This window comes from Amphiura filiformis, chromosome 6, assembly GCF_039555335.1.
Source record: "Amphiura filiformis chromosome 6, Afil_fr2py, whole genome shotgun sequence".
Lineage (NCBI taxonomy): Eukaryota > Metazoa > Echinodermata > Ophiuroidea > Amphilepidida > Amphiuridae > Amphiura > Amphiura filiformis.
The window spans coordinates 60640929-60660887 of record NC_092633.1 but is presented as its reverse complement, the minus strand read 5'-3'; the positions used below and the strand labels follow the sequence as shown (position 1 = coordinate 60660887).

General features: G+C 35.9%; 1 protein-coding gene across 1 annotated transcript; it reads left to right on the top strand.

Moving 5' to 3' along the window:
* The first annotated feature begins 249 nt into the window (after positions 1-249).
* On the top strand, positions 250-9886 carry LOC140155753 (stress-associated endoplasmic reticulum protein 2-like). Its single transcript, XM_072178706.1, has 3 exons — positions 250-454; positions 8311-8383; positions 8998-9886. The coding sequence occupies exons 1-3, from the start codon at positions 371-373 to the stop codon at positions 9033-9035; spliced, it is 195 nt and encodes a 64-aa protein (XP_072034807.1). The 5' UTR covers positions 250-370; the 3' UTR covers positions 9036-9886.
* Positions 9887-19959: the final 10073 nt, after the last annotated feature.

The window sequence follows — 19959 nt, the reverse complement described above, 5'->3', positions numbered from 1 at the left end:
TTTGTTTTAAATTATTATTAATTATTACTTTTCATTGAAATGGAAAAATTGAGAAAATATGTTCTTTTTGAGTTTATTAATATATGTTTATCAATAAAATGACCGACATTTAGTTAAATTGGGTGTTTTATTTGAATCTATAAATTTAAATGCCACGTCAGAATGTAGTCTTGTACACATCTCTGAATCTTTCGCCGCACTCGGATAAGTCGAATTCGTGTAATTCGAGTTTTTGCCTGAAAAGAAGACCATCTTCCACTGACACTTCCTCTTGAGATCGGCGTATGATTTCTGTGACTACGTAGGCAATTTTAGCTACCAGATTTTATCAAAATTTAAGGAGTGAAGTCACTTTAGATCAATCGCCACAATGCCAAGCAAACAGAGAATGCGTCTTGCTAACGAAAAGGCACAGAAAAATGTTGAAAAAAGAGGGAATGTGTCAAAAAGTTCGGTAAGATTTATTTGTACTGTTTTTTACTTTTTACAGAATCGTATTCGTATACATCATGTTCATTGATAGCCAGGCTCACATCACACACTGTAGGTGGCGCTATTCGTCCATAGGGAAGTGGAATGTGCCTGTACTGTCCAAAAATGGCTTTACTGTGGGGCTCAATGGAAAAAATTACTAAAAATTAATTTTGACAACCAAAACCTAAGTGATGTTGACTTATGTTGGTACTACTTAGCATAATAATGGATTCATAAGCTATCACATAGTGTAATCTATGTTCCACCAAGTGGACACTCGTTAAAGCGCAAAAAGCAATTTGTGTGTAAATCAAGACCATCCAAAACAGCTTTCTTACAGTAAAGAATAGGAGGTCATCTGGGGTCACATACAGTAGTGTACATTGTACATGTGCCTGCTGTCACAGTCTCACACACAAAATTTTGGGCAATTTGGTGACACTATTTTTGTCTGTAACTTCAAAAGTATATGCACTAGAAACATGATTGACCCCTTATTGTTTAGGTAATTTGATTCTCTTTCAAATGAAAGAACTTTCAGCTAAAAATATTGAACTTCAAAATTTTATGAGCATACCTATCATTGACATTGACATGATTGAATGTTTAATGTGTTTTGGCATTCAACAAGTTTCAAGTTTCAATATGCAGTATTAAACGCTCTAATTTTAATTTAGTTTAAAGCCATGGTCAAAGGCTCAAAGACTCCTTGATGCGCTAAATTCTGTGTGAGATAACCTGCAGGTGTTTGCCGCAGGCGCAGTAGCAACCAGATGCAGATGCAAAGCCAACGTAAAATTATAATATAGTCTATCATAAAAATATTAAGTTTACAAATTTTAACAATACAAAAAATATCGACGTTATCGTATTTAATCTTATTTCGGTCGTGCGTCTTGAACATTGTGAACTTAACTTGCCACCCAAAAAAAAAGGTGGCGACGCGATGTTACATTTTCCCAAATTCGACTCAAATTAAATGATGATATCTCTGGGACTCTGCCAAGCTAGGCATGATTAGACTCGCTTGCCAGTCCTATATACGCCGTACCTATGTATATTGAGGACTGGCTTACGCCATTTTGGATGTCAATGGGAAATACACACTTAACGATTTGCGCCGGTTAGAAACTTGAAAAAAATCTTTAAAATTTCATCAATGTATATAAAAGTGGTACCAACCGTATTGTGCTTGCTAATTTAAGACTCGGTTGAAACAAAATTAAGGATCGAAAGCATTTTAGTGTCCAAAAGGCAAAATTATCGTCAAAGTTCTGCGAAATCGGCACCCTTGCGAAGGGTTCAGAATTCGAATCGGGAACGAAAATATCCGATCTTTGCGATCAAAAACACAAAATTACAACTTAAACATACTATTGGCAAAAGACATTATTACCAAACAATACAGAATAGAAAATTTGACATCATTTTCTCAAAATATCGAAAAAATTTGCTCACTAGACATCGAAAAAGTACGCAATCCAATTCCCGTTCAAACGCGTGGGAAACTGAAAGTGCGATAATCGTGACTAGGCATGATCACAAAATTTTCAAGTAGGTTTTTTCACATGGAAATTATTTTGTTTAAAAAGGTGATCGTTTAAATTAAAAAATGAGGGTCAACCATGTCTGTAGCTCAAATATCAAAAAAGTTATGGGCAAATGTCTGTTTTTAAAAATTTTCATTTTTCTGCGGCCATCATTGCATTGACAATGCCTTTATACAATGACTTACTGTACAAAAGAGCCAGTAATGCATCATTTTTCACCACGATGATCCGTTTTACACAAAGCCAGGCGATTTTATTTTATGTGCCCAAGTTTCTGGTGTCCAAATTTCAAAATTTTGTATTTTCCTATGCCTGGGGATTACACAGTTAAGCCATAATACTGTGGTCGCAACTTTTTGAGCTTTTTGAGTTGAACCAAGGTCTTAGCCAGCCATGCGTCCACCCGTCTTTAAGACGGCCTAATCTAATTTTAGACGGGTGGATTTAATGGATTTTACAGATGTGATAGCTCTAAAACAGATGATTTTAAGGTCATATGAACTTGAGACTAATTCAGAGTGACATGTACATGTAAAGGCCAAATCAGGACAGATTTGACCCTTCCATGGGCGTAGACAAGTTGTTTTATATTTGAGGGTCAAATTTTGGTGTCTGCTTGGACAGGTGGTTTTTGATTTCTGGCTAAGAGTTGAACGCAGGGGCTATTTTAACGTGCCTCACTGTCACGTACGTGTCGAGATAAAATATTCGTACAGTGACAATAGAGTTGGGCGACTATCACTTTTTTCCTAGTCGACTAGTCGGCAGCAAATAGTCGCGACTATCTGTGGTTAAAATTGGACTGAAAAATCGGGTGAAAGATTGGTGGCAATTTAGTATTTATAATGCATGATTACAGGACCCGTGATTGCCGGGTATCGCATCACAGTTTGCTACACAAACCAGCACTGTTGCGATACAAATTGCTACACTGTATCGCACGCTTATGCGATGCAAATATTTGACTGTAAAATGCTGTAATAGGCCTAACTTTTCTGTTCAATTAAATTCACTTGCCACTTTCCAGCAACAGCACAAGAAACTTCATATAATTTCTCAAACCTTCAATATTCCAATAGCGATCTTCGTTCGTTTCCATGTTTTGCTGTGCATAAAAATATGTAAACATGCCGGTACGGCAGTGCATATTTCCATGGTATGCTCATGAACGTGTTGCATCGTGCATGTACGATTATTAACTTTCACCTCCGGCCTACGTCACCTGACCTCATCTAGACTACTGCATTTGTCGCTACAGGGGTGGCATTGCAACATTACGACTGTTTGTCAGCTAATTTGTTTATTTTCCTGTTGCTTTCTAAATATTCTGTTACCACAATAAGCATAGGCCCTAGCTTTTTGAAATTACGTGAAAAGTACTTCTAATCTAATAATATTTTCCTAAATTTTCCCTTTTGGAAAACACTTCTGGGAAGTTCTCGCTGTTTCTTTCCAAAGTTGAAATAATCTCATACCTTCAGTAGTTGGTACAAACACCCAACCTGGGTCTGTACATCAGGCTTCCCGTTAGTGTGCGTCATTGCGTCCAGACGCAGTATTTTACAAATTTGGACGCAAGTTCACATGGCTAATCAAGTATTTTGCGTCCATGTGGACGCAGACAAAACTTCAAATTTAATCATTAATTGATGATAAAATAAGAAATTGTTTTATTTTTACGATAATAAAAGCCCCAAAATTTTGACCAACCTGCTAAGAATTGAAGTAAATTCTGCAATATTTGTAAATGCAACGTCAGGAAATCGTGCACTTTTAAGCTTTTTGCATGCTTTCCGTCGCGATCGCTGTTTGATGGGGAAAGTCCCAATTGATGCAATTGTTTGTTTACAAAGCATGCTGAACTGACGACGTGCAGTTAATGTTTATTTAGTTATTCATCACAACCTGACAATATTCAGTTTTTAATATTTTAAGTTTATTTTTTCATAAATAATCTACGTTTCCTTTATTAGTATTATTGTTACGATGAATAAAAGCAATTTTAAAGACAAAATCCAAATGATAACCCTTTTTTTTTTTTTTTGTGGCAGCGCGTGATTTAGCTTTTATAGCATCATCAACAACACGTGGATCAAGTAAAAGTAAAACCCGGAAGTAAAAGTACGAAAATTTGCTAAAGATTGACAGACTTTGCGCATGTTTTTGCAGCTGTTTCTGACCATGTTTCGGACAAAAACTGATGCAGAAATGAGAAAAATTATCATTGCGACTGGAGGTGGAATATCACGGCGAAAATTTTATTTTAACAATCAACATTTGATGAGGTAGACCCGGGGTACGTGTGTTAGCAACGAGGGGTTGCCGTTGCGTTTCCCGGTATGATTGATCGTGAATTTCAGATGGACGCACAAAAATCTGTCTAGACGCAAGGTTTTTCAATCTTGTCAGCAAACTTGCGTCACACATGACGCACATTTTAAAACCCTTAACGGGAACCCTGCTGTACATGCACGCTATGACGCTGCTACACCTGTTATCACTGCATAAATTATAATCATAATGAGATGTTCGACAGTTCTAAGTAATTTGAGTTTTTTAACAGCTTTTATCTTGTGGGAAAGTAGTTCGACAACAAGTCAATAACACCAATTTAATGATGATTTATGGACATTATGATTACTTGTTGATTAGTGTTACTATTGGTAAGACAATGACTAACATTTTTTCACATTTGTCGCATTGTATATGTTAGTATTTGGTTGGTTTTGGTGCGAATAACTGGCACTTTTAAAGTAATTTTTTAACACAAAAATATACTTGCATTAGTCGACTTTTGGTTTTCAATAGTCGTAGTCGTGACTATCAGTAATAGTCGCGACTAACGACTATTGGCGACTTAGTCGCCCAACTCTAAGTGACAATTAACAATCCGTGTAGATATGCTTTAATAGTAGACAATGGTAGAGCCTTTCTTACGGTCACATTCAGGTAAAAATGTAAATTTTTTTATTTTTGAAACGCACTCTACTTCACCCTGGTTGAACGTCGCCCTCTATAATAAGCAATGTGGACATACCTAGCCAAGCAAGAAGTTATTGTCATGCTTGTTTGTGGTCTCATTTTATTGCTAAATAAAATACACTTTCAACCCTGTAAAAAGAATTCCGATTGGTTTAGTACATGTATAGAAAATACAAACTTTTCCATACAAAATGCGGATGTCTTCAAAATCATGAAATCTAAAAGTTGCTGTAAAATTTAGGGGGGGTAAAATTTCCAAAAGGCCCACCAAAAATCGCTTCCCCCCCCCCTCTTGGCCTGCCAAAATCGCACCCCTCTCGGCTCTCGCTAAAATATTTTGCTCCCCCTTTACACATGCCAAATTTTTGGGATCCCAATTTGCAAATAAATGGTCTAGATACATGTTACGAGCGCAGCGAGCAGGAAAATTTGCATATTTTAGCGTTTCCGTACTGTTTTCCTAAGCCTTTTTAGTGCGTTTTATTTAAAAGGCACCCCATGAATGTGTGCCAAAAATCGCTTGCCCCCCCTCTCGGCTCGCTAAAAATCGCCCCCCCCCTTTCGGCTCGCCAAAAATTTCTTGCCCCCCCCCCCTCCAATTTTACCCTCCCCCAGGGCTCATAATTATTGCACAGCCCCTTATCATACCATAGTCAAAGTATAGATTTTCTGAAGTGAAATTTGATGAGGAATCTAATTATGGACTTACTTTTTCTGTATGGATTTTAAATAAAATAGGGGAAAAATGTTTCGGTTCAAAATATGTTGAATTATAAAAAAATCAAACACATTTTTGGACACCCTGTATTTGGAGATTACCAAACAGCTGTGATTTTTGGTTTCTTCCAAAGTCAGTGGGCACCCTCTATCCGCTAACCAAATGAATGTTGTTAACTGCCAGTTTATTATTGCGAGTTGGTAATAAGCAATGCATTAAGTAACCCATTTTTTATCTGAATTTTTTTTATTCCACCCTGTATAACTTGAAGGTCACCCTGTATAATGAGTTGAAATGTGTATATTTGAATTGCTTATGCCTTCAGCTTTCCAAAAATGTATACTTTTGTTAGATAAGGGTTGATAATTGTGGAGATAATCTAATTAGAAACTCGATTGGTGTAAAAATTCATGATATTTGTGATGTAATGCTATTGGGTGGCGAGTTCAGGACACATGGCCTTTCTGACTTTTGTGATGATGGAAATTTTGGAATTTAAAAAAATAACTTTTGCCTAAACCTGAGGGGGGAAGTCAGTGCTGTACTAACGCCACGCTGTTACTTTCCTATTCGGCAAGGATGATAACTTTGGCATCCTCGTCTGTTTACAAACATAGACAAAAGACCTTTCGATGTGTCAAAAATGTTCAATTCCGGTCAGTCGGGCCACACTAGTTGTAGTAACTACAAATTTTGAACATTTGAGGACTTGTTCTCAAGTTGTAGCAGGTGTCATAGGGTGTCTTCAGTGTAATTTTGTTTTCATTATAAATGTTGCAAAATATTAACATTGACAATAATTAACAACAGCAATTTTTAGCCAAAACCTTATTTAGGCGATGTTCTAATAATATTAGCATATGTTTACATTGTAAAAAATTGCTATACAAGCTGAAATGTTTTTTTGACTATCCATCCTAAGTTGTCCTGGAACATGTTGAACTTGAACAAAGTTGAAAACTTTTGCATGTTCATGATGTTTGTTTCATGTTTTGTTATTAAATTGTTATTAAATTGGTACTTTAATTTACAGTACAGTATTTTGCAGAGTCAAGACCCTTTTTTTGTCTTGTTTTGTACTGCCCCCTTTATGTCGCTGCATAGACTGCTTTGCATGAAATTCCCTTTTCTTTTTGATAAACAATTCACACCATGCATAAAACACAACAGGCGTACATGTACATACCTGTCGTGATATATCCATTGCTTTACATGGTGTCATGCTTCACTGATTCTGATGCATTTCCCCGTTCTATCCTCATCCATCATCTGTTATCAGTGGCCGGCCCTGGGTTGAGGATAGACTTTTAGATCAATTTTAACCCCGGGAAAAAAATAACCGAAGGCACCAAAGGCAATTGCCTTGGGTGTCCCATGCCTTGTCTTGGTGCCCCTCAAAATATGTAACTTTGGATGTATTCTTTACAGGAGGTGATTTAGAAAATAAAATTTACATGCACAACTCGTGATTTTTTCCCTCAAAATGGGCTGAATAAAATTTTTGCATGTACAGGCAAAATTCTACATGTACATGCACAGAGCTAAAGTTAATTTTGCATTTGTGCATTCTTTAGCCTGGCTACCCTCGCAAATGCCAAAATGACCAACCATATGGAAATCAGTGTTGTAGTCAAGACCTCTATGTCCGAGACCAAGACCAAGACCAAGACCTGCCCATCCGAGATCGAGACCGAGACAGAGACCAAACCTTCCGAGACCAAGACCACCCCTTCCGAGACCGAGACCTCTAAGTTCCGAGACCGAGACCGAGACCTTGGTTTAATCCCGGGGGATACTCAAGTTTGGTTTGGGTAGGGGTAATGGTGTGCCGCTGAGAATGTGAAAGAGAACCCATCATTGTACCAACTTTTCAAGAAATTTGGACCAGTTTAACACCATCTGTCTTAATTTTTACAATTTTTCCTCCAAATTTTGAGAAAATGTCATAAATGTTACACAGTGGAGGCAAAATTAGTGTGTGAAGCAATTGAGCAATTTTACCATATTTGGGCCCAAAACACAGTGTTTTTCGTGTTGAAAAGAAGATGCACAGGGCAACTATTTGTTCATCTATAAATATGCTTTTGTGGAGAATATTCCCCTTGCAAAAATTTAGTGGGATCCTCGCTTCCGCTACCTGCCCACCTATGTTTAATCATGAACTGAAATTGGAAGGTCACATACGAACATGCTCACTTATGATTCATTTATAACTTTTTATAACTTTATAATGATTTCTGTATTTTTATTCTTAACAATTTCTTCAACATTCATTCAAATTTAGGGTAAGGAATAAATAATGAACAACAACAGAAAATCATATCTTTTTCTTCAGGTCTCGACAGGTCTCGACCAAAAAAATGTTCAAGACCGAGACTTTTGAGGTCCGAGACCGAGACTTTTGAGTTCCGAGACCAAGACCTTGACATCCGAGACCGAGACACTGCAAAACCAGGTCTCGATATTTATACAACACTGATGGAAATATGGAGAAATTATGACAGCCCACTGGGTATAATAAATATATTTTAAATTCAGTCTTGACTGTTTATATAACAAAAAACAATTCTCTTTTTATCCTTACAGAAAATAGTTGATGAAAAATACCCTGTTGGACCTTGGTTATTGGCACTGTTCATCTTTGTTGTATGTGGATCAGGTAGGTCATACTGAAGCATGTGTGCTTGTGCATAAAACAATAATGTACCATACACACACCGTCTTTTCAGTGCTCTTTGATTTTCTACATGAAATGTTGCATTGAATTTCTCAATGTTCATCAAGACATTGAGTTGTAAATACAATGGGCGTGTTCCAAGTATTTGAATACAAATTTTAACTCGCAGAGAAAGACAAATCGCTCATTTTTGTTAAGTTTTGATAATCTGTTGCAACACCTTCAGACAACTAACTCCTACACTCTGCCAAACACCACTACAAAATGCTGTAAATGCTTCCAGTACTCATAGGCTTATCGCTGAAATAGGGTGTGCGTGGCGAGTAAACTGATTCTTAGAAACTTTTTTTGTTTGTTTTATTTTAAAGTGGGGCACAATCTCATTTTGATAATTTAGTGAAAAAAACTCCCATTTTTGTATCACATTTGAATCAAATTAGAAGGTGACTACAAATGTACCTTTTGCATACATGTGAAGTTTCCAGAGCAGAGGAGCATGAAATCTGAATGTTTCTGTCCATAACATGAACTTGATAACATTTTTAAAAATTTGATTCAATTGTAATTAAATTGTGTGTTATTTCTTTTCTCAACAGCATTATTCCAGATCATTCAATCCATCAGAGTGGGATAAAACAAATGATAGCTGCCACAGATCACAGGACCAAGCATCTGGACATGAAACAAACAAAACTTTTGTGTTTTATAACATCTGAAATAAACACACGCCAGAAGCTAGGAAACTAAAAAAAGACATCTCAACTTAGTCAGTCTTCACTACTGCACCATGTTGGTACTAACTTGTATATATTATACAGACAGTGCACAATTCACCGGCAATTTTCATCAAGATTTGTGGCATCATCATAATGTGACAAAATCACAATATTTCAACAAGATCATGGCCTTTTAATCAATATGAACTCTCGAGGTACGAGAGCAAGTCTCATTTCTGTGTGGATGTTTTCATGTCCAGATGATGTATTTTCTTTTTCTTTATATTTCTCTTCGGTTGGGAGTAATTATTAAGGGTTGGCAATACTTGGCATTCAAGGTGGAGGTAAAAATAAAAGACTGGACATGTCTTGTAAAATGTTTCATGTAAAAGGTTATTTTTTCAAAAATGTTAACTGAATGTTTTCAATATTTTTCCAATAATGTTAACTGAATAGTGCTGAAGCTTCTATTTTTAAAACCGACCCAGAATCAGTCTTCACATGTTAGTAAAGTAAATGAAGTTATATCAGTATGTTTAATGTGTTCACTGACATGTGAAACCATATTATCACAATGCTACATTATTATAAGCTTGCCTTTATTATACGTATAATGATACTGGCAATGGTGATCTTGCCTGAGAGGGAATTGATATAAAATATGTTGGGTGGGTTTGGTTATCTAGTGTCGGAGCTATTGATTTTGACTGGAGCAGTGCCTTTGCAAACAATATACTGGATAAAGTAAGCTAGATTAGATTCAACATGTGTTTTATTTTACATGCATGCAGCTGAATTGGTTCACACACACATTCTATTGTTAATTTTTTATTTCTTTTGTGGTCGAGGTTCACGCTGGTGATCGGCGACTACCAATGGGTAAACCGTCTTATTGTCAAGATTGTTGATCAGCCAATCAGCATGATTTTTTATCTCCTGTGTGTTCGCGCTTGTGTATGCAATACGCACAGCTCCGACTACGTAAGAAATACAAAATTAAGATTAAGATTAAGATTTGATTAGCAATTGTGAGCTTGAAACCTGGATTTAAAAACTACATGCGTGTTACTTGTAACCAACACCCATTTACCAAGAAAGGATTGTAATGGAAGACTTGATGTTATTGCATTATTTTGAAAACTCTGTTGTGGCTCATAGAAAGTTCACAAGTTACTAAAATGTAATTTAATATATAGTGGGTTCAAGAATTTGTTTTGATGCGCTCTCAAATCTCAATGATGGTATTTTTCGCCAATATAAGGCACAGGTACACTGAAATAGAACTAACAAATATCAAGTCTCATAATTCACAGTCCTAGCTACATGCACTTCTTTACATGTTGTATTTTCTACAAACCTGTTAAAAATTGTAATATTAAAAAAATGGGAGTGAAGGCCAGCTATCGATTCCTGAATTGTCAAGCGCCAAGCAGGCCCATTTGATTCCATGTTTACTTTGAATGCCAAGCCCTAAACAAAAGTATTATGTATTTATCATCTGAATTGAAAACAAATTTATATTTTGACATGTGTGGGTAAGTTTTTTTTCTTTCTGTGACACATATGATGTGAAATAAAATAATTATTAAGTTAAGGGTAAATTTAGTCAAGAGTTACCCTTTGGCATGAGCAAGAGCAATCATTCCAAAAATCTCACCTTTCAGAGCTACTTGTGCTCTATCTCATCGTCCTGAATTATTGGGCTATATCAGTTGAAATCCATACACCCTTTATGAAATACACTGCCATAATCTTCTACACAGGAGTGAGAATTTCAAATGGGTGGCTCCATTTGAAATATTTCTGCCCTGTGTGGTAGATAGCGGTCATGTCTTCATTAGGGGATATGGATATTAAATGGAATATCCCATTTAAGGTTGGTTTGATGGAGGGTTTTAACTAAGCTGAAGTTGTACATCTGATAAGAGCCTGTTTGTGCTGGTGATTGTCAGATTTGCAAAAAATTTTTGTTGTTATTTTAAATTGATGAAATTAATGTCAGACCTTTTGTGCATAGTTCAAATTATTTAAAAACAAAATGACGGAAGATATGGGCTATTCACAATGTGTGATCTTTTTCCATTTTGAAATGTGTTATTTTTGTGCATGTTTTGGTAAATTATTGTAAGAGTTTGGAGAACAAAATGACAAATTATTAAATGTATGGAATTGTCCTTGTGCGATGTGTTCAAATTTTAATTCTGTGTTTGATTTGAAAGTTTTATTTGGACAATGAATGTAATTAAATAATGGGCTATTCCACTTGAAATCCATACACCCCTATGGAAGACAGGACCTTAACCTCCCACACAGTGGGTGTAGATTTCAAATGTAGTCGCCCATTCAGGTAACCCTATTTGAAATTCACACTCCCTCTGTGGAAGAGGGTGTATGGATTGAAACTGGAATAGCCCAATACATGTTGCTGTTGCTGATTGAAAATCTCAGTGACGCCTGCAGGAAATGAACATCAAATCTATATGTATGGTCAGGTGTGTGGAGAAGACTGTCATGTGAATATCACTCAAGCTATATGGTCATATGAGGGCACAAATCTGCAATTGCTGCTTTTTGTAGGTGATTTTAAGTGGGTTGATTATATCATGTACTGTACAGATATTTCAAGCAATTCTTGGCCCTGGCCGAGCTCTTGGCCCGCTTTTATATCTGTGCCATATACACAGGTGTACAACGCTACACATGCTTATGCTACATGTGCTCAACAGGTTTGTTTTGTTAGGGCCAAGAATTACTTGATATATTTATAGTTGGTTTCTCATCCCGGAGATGATCCCGCTTAGATTAGTCGTAGGAATTATTGTCCAGAATCTCCATTTCAAAAGAAGCCAACTTGTGCTGTAAACATTATATTTGGTGTAGAGTGTATTCAATATGTGGCGGCGCTTTATACGTTGCCATGCTGGAGGACTCTTGCCTAGCCCTAACATGACAAAGGGACAGGTCTGTAGGCCGAGTCCACATCCATCCAAACCCAACAGTATTTTATTGTTCAGTGGGAAATTTCCACTGGAGAACAAGCACTTTCCTTTTTTAAACGAGGATGAATAGTTAGTTATATTCATCTCAGGTTTTGAATGAGGTCATATTCTATAGACTCTATTACTAAATTATTGGATACTTGCATGCAACCCACAAATCTAACAAATAAGAGCCATTGCAGTTAAACATGTTTGTACTCAAAGGGAAACAAATCCTGTTCTGCATTTTATTTTGTTAGCTGAAAAGTGGATTGATTTTGACTGAAATTTTTAGAAGTACAGAAAATTCACACAATCCTGACCAACCGACCCTACTTGGCAAGTCCATCAGCCTGTTGAACAGAGTGTTTTTTCCATTGCCTTCTATCATAGTGTTGATCTCCTGTGATATCTTATAGTGTTGCTAAATTGTCATCATTTTTATGATCGTGAGTAATTTCATGACAATTTAACAGCATTATGCACTTGGCAGTCTTCTTGCACACCATGACAAATCTATAAATATGTATCTACTATTGACAATTTTATACAAAAGATGTTTAAAAAACGTAGTAATAGATAAATCCCAACAAATTGTTGAATACAACTATCCCCATACTGTCAATATTAAAATATCTGTACAAATTGAACAAAAATGTTTTTTGTAGAATTTGTGTCTCCTGTGTGTTGAAATAATGGGTGGAATTATTTAATATGGGATAAATACCTCTATTTTGGAAAGGGCATGTCATAGAAGGGATGATCAGCCTGTTGTGAAATTTATAATAGATATTTATTATAACACATATTTGGTGCAAGATGTTTGACAGAATTTCATGTATGACTGTTCAAGTTGACTGGAGTCGGTGCTCATAAAGTTGTCGTACCAAATGTTTCTTTTTCAATTTTTTTTCAAATGGTGCATATTTTTACTGGCCATCTATACGCCAACTCCAAATCATCATTGTGGAACGGTCTGCAATAAATTTCAATCCTTAATTTGACTATGGTGAAATAAAAGCACTTCAAGCACGAATATAATATATTTCATTTATTTTGTTGGGTGCACAGAGGAGTAAGATAAAACAGAGCGCGTACCACCAGTCAAAGTCTCCGCCTCATCCGATAATGAGGGCTGATTGTTCCGTGAAATGCGACAGGCGAGACTGCTACGCAATTACCGCATATTTTCACGCTCTATCGCGTATACAGCGCTGGCATGATTGTTAGACACAACTGAACGAACAATCGGCCCTCATGAATATGCGAGAACTGGTAGCATACAATACACGGGGACTTTGACTGGTCGTACGCGCTCTGTTTCTTCCTCCTCTGTGGTTGGGTGTATCACTTGTATCTTAAGATTTCACAAAAAGTGATGCAGCCATTATAAAAATGTCTATAGCTTCAGAACTATTAATTATATTCACGATAGAAAGGCGGTTTATGTACGGGCATGTTGATACCATATTCACCCATTTCGTTCAAACATACCAGTATTATTTCTAAAGAAAAACTGTATTTAAAAGATGCACTTAGTCTTACAGTAATCAATGGTTGCAAGCATTGTTGCATGTAAAACCCACAATTATCTTTGCACTGGATTCAAACCAATACAAATTACAAATACTGCAACTTTTAAATTTGGCGTTTCTTTAAAAAATATGGCTTCGCTGTTAATATTGAATGAGTTTGGGTAAATCAGGTATCAAAATGTGCGTACCTGTGACCCGTCTCTGTTCAGTGAATATGATTAATAGTTGAAGTTTTTGTAACGGCTGCATTACTTTTTGTAAAGTCTTTATGTTGGCGGCCCATAATAACACCATGTCCCCATCTCATTAAGGGATCTGGAAAGAGCGTTTCGACAGTATTTTTTGTGGGACATGAGAGCACATCAGACATATCGAATTGCATTTTGAATACTAAAGCTGGTTTCATACTTTCTGCCGCTTGCCGCTGAGCGGCATGACGCTTCATCATGCCGCTTGTACTTTTCTGCAAGCGCAGCGGCATGACTCTGAAAGCTACTCTTGCCGCCAGCACCGCTTTAAAATCGTATTTTGTTCTCATATCGTCAGAGCGGCACCGCCCGAGTTGACTTGAATTCAACTCCCAGCGGTGCTGCCGCCGCAAAGCGGTGGAGTAATCGATATATCGGCTTGCCGCTGGTCATCGCTAGCGTTTTTAGTGAGATTGCGCAGTGAAGTAAAATCATCTTCAGAGCGGCAAGCAGCAGGAAAGTATGAAACCAGCATTAGAATGTCTTTCTGATATCAAATAATTTTCATTTTTTGAAATTCACGATATAATACATATTTTATGACAAATTATTAAAATTTGATATTTTTCACATTTTTGATATATCCAGTCCTCGAAGTAAATTTTATAAATCTAATGACATATAATCTTAAAGTGTATGTAGCTGGGATGAGAAGCCGATGATCAATTGAAAATTTTGACCTTTCATATTGAAGATATGGATTTTTTTCCCAAAAAGACCTAATTATTTTTGGTGTTTTGGGGGAAACATCCGTATCTTCAATACAAAAGGTCAAATTTTCAATTGATCGTCGGCCTTTCATCCCACCTACATACACTTTAAGTATAAATTATCAGATTTATAAAGTTTACTTCGAGTACTGTTAAATATAAAAAATATCAATTTTTAATAATTTGCCATAAAATGTGTATTACAGTGCGAATTTCAAAAAATCAAAATTATTTGATATTAGAAGGACATTCTTCGTATTCAGAATGCAATTTGATATGTGCTCTAATGTCCCACAATAAATACTGTCGAAACGTTCATACCCCACCCCTTAAGAGTTTCACATACTGATCAGATCTATATGGATACTGATACTCTATACGGTGCAAAAATAGTATCTTTGGGCTTTAAAGGATGTCTCTGTCAATCACAACATTATCCCATGGTTTTCACATGGTTTTATTTAAAACTCATTAACCATAAAAACAGCTGGCCCTTAACACCTGATATTCAAAATACCTGCGCTGAAATTGTCTAGTGCAATGACGTCATGGTTATTTGTGCTCAATTGTTGTCAGCCTTCATTGTATTACTGGGACGTCATTGCATTGAGCAATTTCGCCTCCCGGTAATTTTGAATGTCGTGTGTTGAGAGACAGCTGTATTAATTCATTTTTATCAGACTTATGGTCAATATGAGTTTGTTTCAAATAAAACCATGTGATTTGTCATATTTTTCTAACATAAGGCATAATGTTGTGATTACTGGAGTGTTCCTTTAAGTAATTTCGTAAAAAGACACTGAAAGTAAATTACCAAATAAAGCAGTCAATAGATAAATGGATAATTTTGTTCTCCATTTCAAGATGCCTCATTCACACAATGGGACTTTAATATTCCCCCCAAATTATACGCATTTGAATGACAAAGGTAGCATTTTAGTGTCTTGTAGAAATTGCTTTAAAGTGTCATGTACGTATGCAAGTGTGGTATAGCGCTGTGTGAAATTTTGAAAACATTAGAAATTATTCATAACCTCATTAATAAACGTGATGTGTGCGATCCAATATCACATTGGTTATTTGTGAAAATGCGAACGCAAATCACTACAGCAATGGAAGATATATTCAGAAAGCTGAACCTACAGGAGAGAGGGATCAACATAGATGGCGAGAAGCTAACAGATCTGAGATTCGCAGATGATGTAGCTTTGGTGACAAGATCAGTAAAGGATATGGAGGTCCAGTTAAATGATCTGAATAAAGGAAGTAAAAAGATTGGACTGAACATACACAAGGGCAAAACAAAATATATGACAAACTACCAGTCAGAGGATGTCATTGAAGTTGAAGGCGATGTTATCGAAAAGGTGGATGGTTACAAATATCTCGCCAAACAGTGAAGATGGAGGACAACACCAGGGAAGAAGCTTTGATCAGAATAAAGGCAGGTTGGAGTTGCTTTGGAAGATTCAAGGACATTCTATGTGATAAAAAGTTACCAATGTATCTGAGAAGTAGAATGTTCAACCAGTGCGTATTGCCAACAATGACATATGGGGCAGAAACATGGACAACAACCAAGTACCTGGAACAGAAATTACAAACAGCCCAAAGAGCAATGGAAAGGAAGATGCTTCACATTACCTTAAGGGATAAAATTAAGAACACTGAAATAAGACTCAAGTCAAAGACTTGGTGAAACTCAAAGAAGCGAAATGGAGATGGGCAGGTCACCTTGCACGAAGGGAAGATAACAGATGGACTAAACGGCTTACAGAATGGCAACCAAGAACAGGGAAAAGATCAAGATGAAGACAGAAGAGGAGGTGGCGTAATGACATTACTGCCTACATGGGACCTACATGGACAAGAAATGCAAGAGACAGAGAACAGTGGAAGAATCATGAAGAGGGCTACGTCCAACAATGGTCGAACACAGCCTGGTCAGAGTGAGAACGCAAATCGAGGTCATTAATATCTCACAATTGACCGGGCAATGCGTAATTGTTCGAAAGTAAATACTAGTAACCCCCTGCGAAGCGCCGTGACAGCGACAAACAAACTGCTGCTGTGCGCTGGCTGGCGATTTGGATTGCGCTACCATATTTGCACAGATTGTGATACGCACTTTTGTTATTGGTCATCCTGTTTTAGTCTGATCGATATTTGGAAAGGGAAGATGTAAAAATCATCTATTTTTACAAACTTTTGAGCAAATTTTTGTGTTATTTTGTAAAGTGAAGAGATCAAAAGTGATGGTTATGAATGAGGTTAATAACTTTACATCGGTAATATGTCGGGCATTGTGAAAAATCTAAAAAATTTGCTTTGGACCTCGGAATATTCCTCTGCAGTTCAAAAGGTAAAATGTTTAGATTTTTCACAATGCCCTCCATATAACCGATGCGCAGTTATCAATCTATAAATAATGCATTATACATTTTTGGACCAAATAAATTAAAATCTCATTAAGCAGAGTTCAAGTCTAAAACTTAATGGATATGAAGAGTAAATGTCATATTACCACAATTTTCTCAAAGGCCCAAAAAAGTCGCAAAATAGATCAGTATGTGATGCACCCGAAAAAAACACCAAATACCTTCCTCCTCCTCCTTTGACATAAAAATTGCTCAGTATTCACCCAGAAATCTAAACATAATTATTGAATTTCAAGACGTATTTAGTTACAGAGTTTACAGACAAGGAAATTTGAAGGTCAATCTTGCTGACAGGCTCGGCTGCTGGTTTTAGCTATGGAAAAGAGGGGATTTTTCATTGAAATAAAAATTGATAGAGGCAGAAATCAATTCAAATCAAATAAAGCAATATACAGTCACTTAATTTTTTTAGTACTACCAGAACACATTTAATAGTTCAATACGCAGGTACACTCGTCTGTCAATTTTTTTCCTTTTCTGTTTTACCAACTTGACCCAATTATAAATACAAACAGTAGTATTGTGAGATGGTGGTGGCAGTCTGGGACCACATATGTCTGCCCATCCCAGGCTTATTATTTCTCTAAGGGACTGTTCACAAACACTTGTTAGGGGGGCCTGATGCAAAAAAAATTATCACAAAAAATGTTCAGCCCCTCCCCCCTTTTCAGATCTCAAACATTTTAGGGCCCCCCTTTTTGACATGAAAATTATGGGTCAACCCCATAGAAAAGCATATAAACTCAATTTTCCCAGTAAATTTGTGTCAATTTTTTCAATTGGGAACCCCCCTTAGGATAGTCCAAACTTTTAAGGGCCCCCCTTTTTGCATCAGGCCCCCCTAACAAGTGTTTGTGAACGGTCCCTAATTGGTACATTGACATACAGTATTACACTTTCTAAGACGACTGGTGTACAGATCTACATAATACTATGCTAACACTATTTTGTAAAATTCATTGTGTACATTAATTGTCCTAAAAGTTCACTTCTAAATATCATGACTCCTTGCTGCAACTACACTTTCTAAAATTATTAAGTACATTGATAATAATCACTGAGTAATTTGACTCATTGCTATGACAACATTATTCTAAAGTACACTGATATATTGGTAATATTATTGCTGACTACACTTCTAACCATAACATCGCTGAGTACATTGATATGTTCCTATGACTACACTTCAAAACCACCAAGTAATTTTGACTCATTGCTGTGACTACACTTCTAAAACAGGCATGGAATAAACTTCAGTAAAAACCTAAATGTGGTGGAAAAATGAAAAGTATGTGGAATTGAGCTAAAAAATGGTCTAAAATATACATGCGGATGAAAACACTAAGATGTTTAAAGCAAAACCTGAACTTGGCTTTAAATCTTAATATTTCCATGCCTACTAAATATCATTGAGTGGAACAGTTTAGATGCAAAAACCAATACATCCATAGAAATTATAGGAAAAATTGCCTTGAAAGTTTTAAGTCGGGTGTCAATTTAAAGCTAACATTATAATTTTTATGTTGGTTGCCTGAAGTCAAAAAGTTTGAAAATGGCCTTTATTGGTTTTTGCATCTGACCTCTTCATGTACCGTACATAGCCTAGATCATACATCCAAATACTTTGTTAATGCTTAAAACTACAGTTACTTTTTAATGTAATATTATATACATGATTATGTTTATATAAACAAAAACCCATAAAAACAGTTCCTATGGTCATCAACCTTCATTTATGTAATAAGGATTTACAACAACAGAAGTCCTTAACATTTTAGATATTACTAGGAGCAGAGTCTGATCACACACAATCAGTCTGAAAATATACATAATGCAAATTGTACCTAGAAAATGGTACGTATTACAGGGTCCTTGTCTCCGATCATTTTTAATGTGATATAAATATGTGGAAAACATGTTTGGCCCTAAGATTTACTTTTTAAAGACAAACAGTATTTTATGCGTTTAGATCAAACCTGTTCTAGGTTACATCTACCTCCACTATAGATTAGCATTCTTATGGTCATTGTCGAGTATTGATGGGCAACAAGTAAAAATTATTTCACTAAAATATTGGTTATCTCGATGTATCTTTCTCCACCCACCAGTTCCAAGTACAGGGCAATAAAAACAGAAATACAAAAAAAAAATATTACTTGCTTTTGATTTTGTTTGTGTTGAAACACACAAAATCTCAAGAAATGATTAAATTTTTTTGCTCCACAGAATTATAATTAAACATAAAGCTGTAGTTTATAAAAATACCACATTAAATTTATTTCATTATTCTAACAAATTATATGAAGTAACAACCTCACATGCAGATCAATTTCCTTTAACTTCTTTTAAGTCATTGATAGTAGAGAGTAAACATGGAAAAGGTGACTCACAGAGTCCAGTATAAGATCACCATTAAGACACCACAAAATAACAATGTTTAAATTGAAACTGGTACAGATAAATGGAAGAGTTCAGATGAAAGTGATTATATCCGTTTTTCTTGATTTGAGATATAGGCCAATATTTTTCAAAAATATACATTCATTACATTGGTATTTTTAAAGTAGGGTGTCAGTTTAAAGCTAGCATTATAGGGCAGATGTTGGTTGCCGTAACACAAAAAGTTCGAAAATGTCATATATCATGTTTTGCATCTGAACACTTCAATTTATGACTCTCTTCTGACAAATTTAACAAGTAAACTAAAAAAAAAATTAAGCCATATAACCTCAAATTCAATTTAATTTTTACACTGTGATGTCCTATGATATATTATAGAAACATGTTATACCTAAATTCATTATACAAATTTATCAACCACACCATCAACATGAGTTCACCATTTTGAAACAATTCTCAGAAATGAAGACAGAGAATTATTTCACACTGCATAGAGGTAACACAGAGTGCATTGAAACTGATGAACTCATTAT

Coding starts and splice junctions, on each gene's coding strand:
- LOC140155753 (XM_072178706.1), top strand. CDS start 371: ATGCCAAGCAAACAGAGAATGCGTCTTGCTAACGAAAAGGCACAGAAA. Junction 455..8,310: donor GGAATGTGTCAAAAAGTTCG/GTAAGATTTATT, acceptor TTATCCTTACAG/AAAATAGTTGATGAAAAATA. Junction 8,384..8,997: donor CTTTGTTGTATGTGGATCAG/GTAGGTCATACT, acceptor TTTTCTCAACAG/CATTATTCCAGATCATTCAA.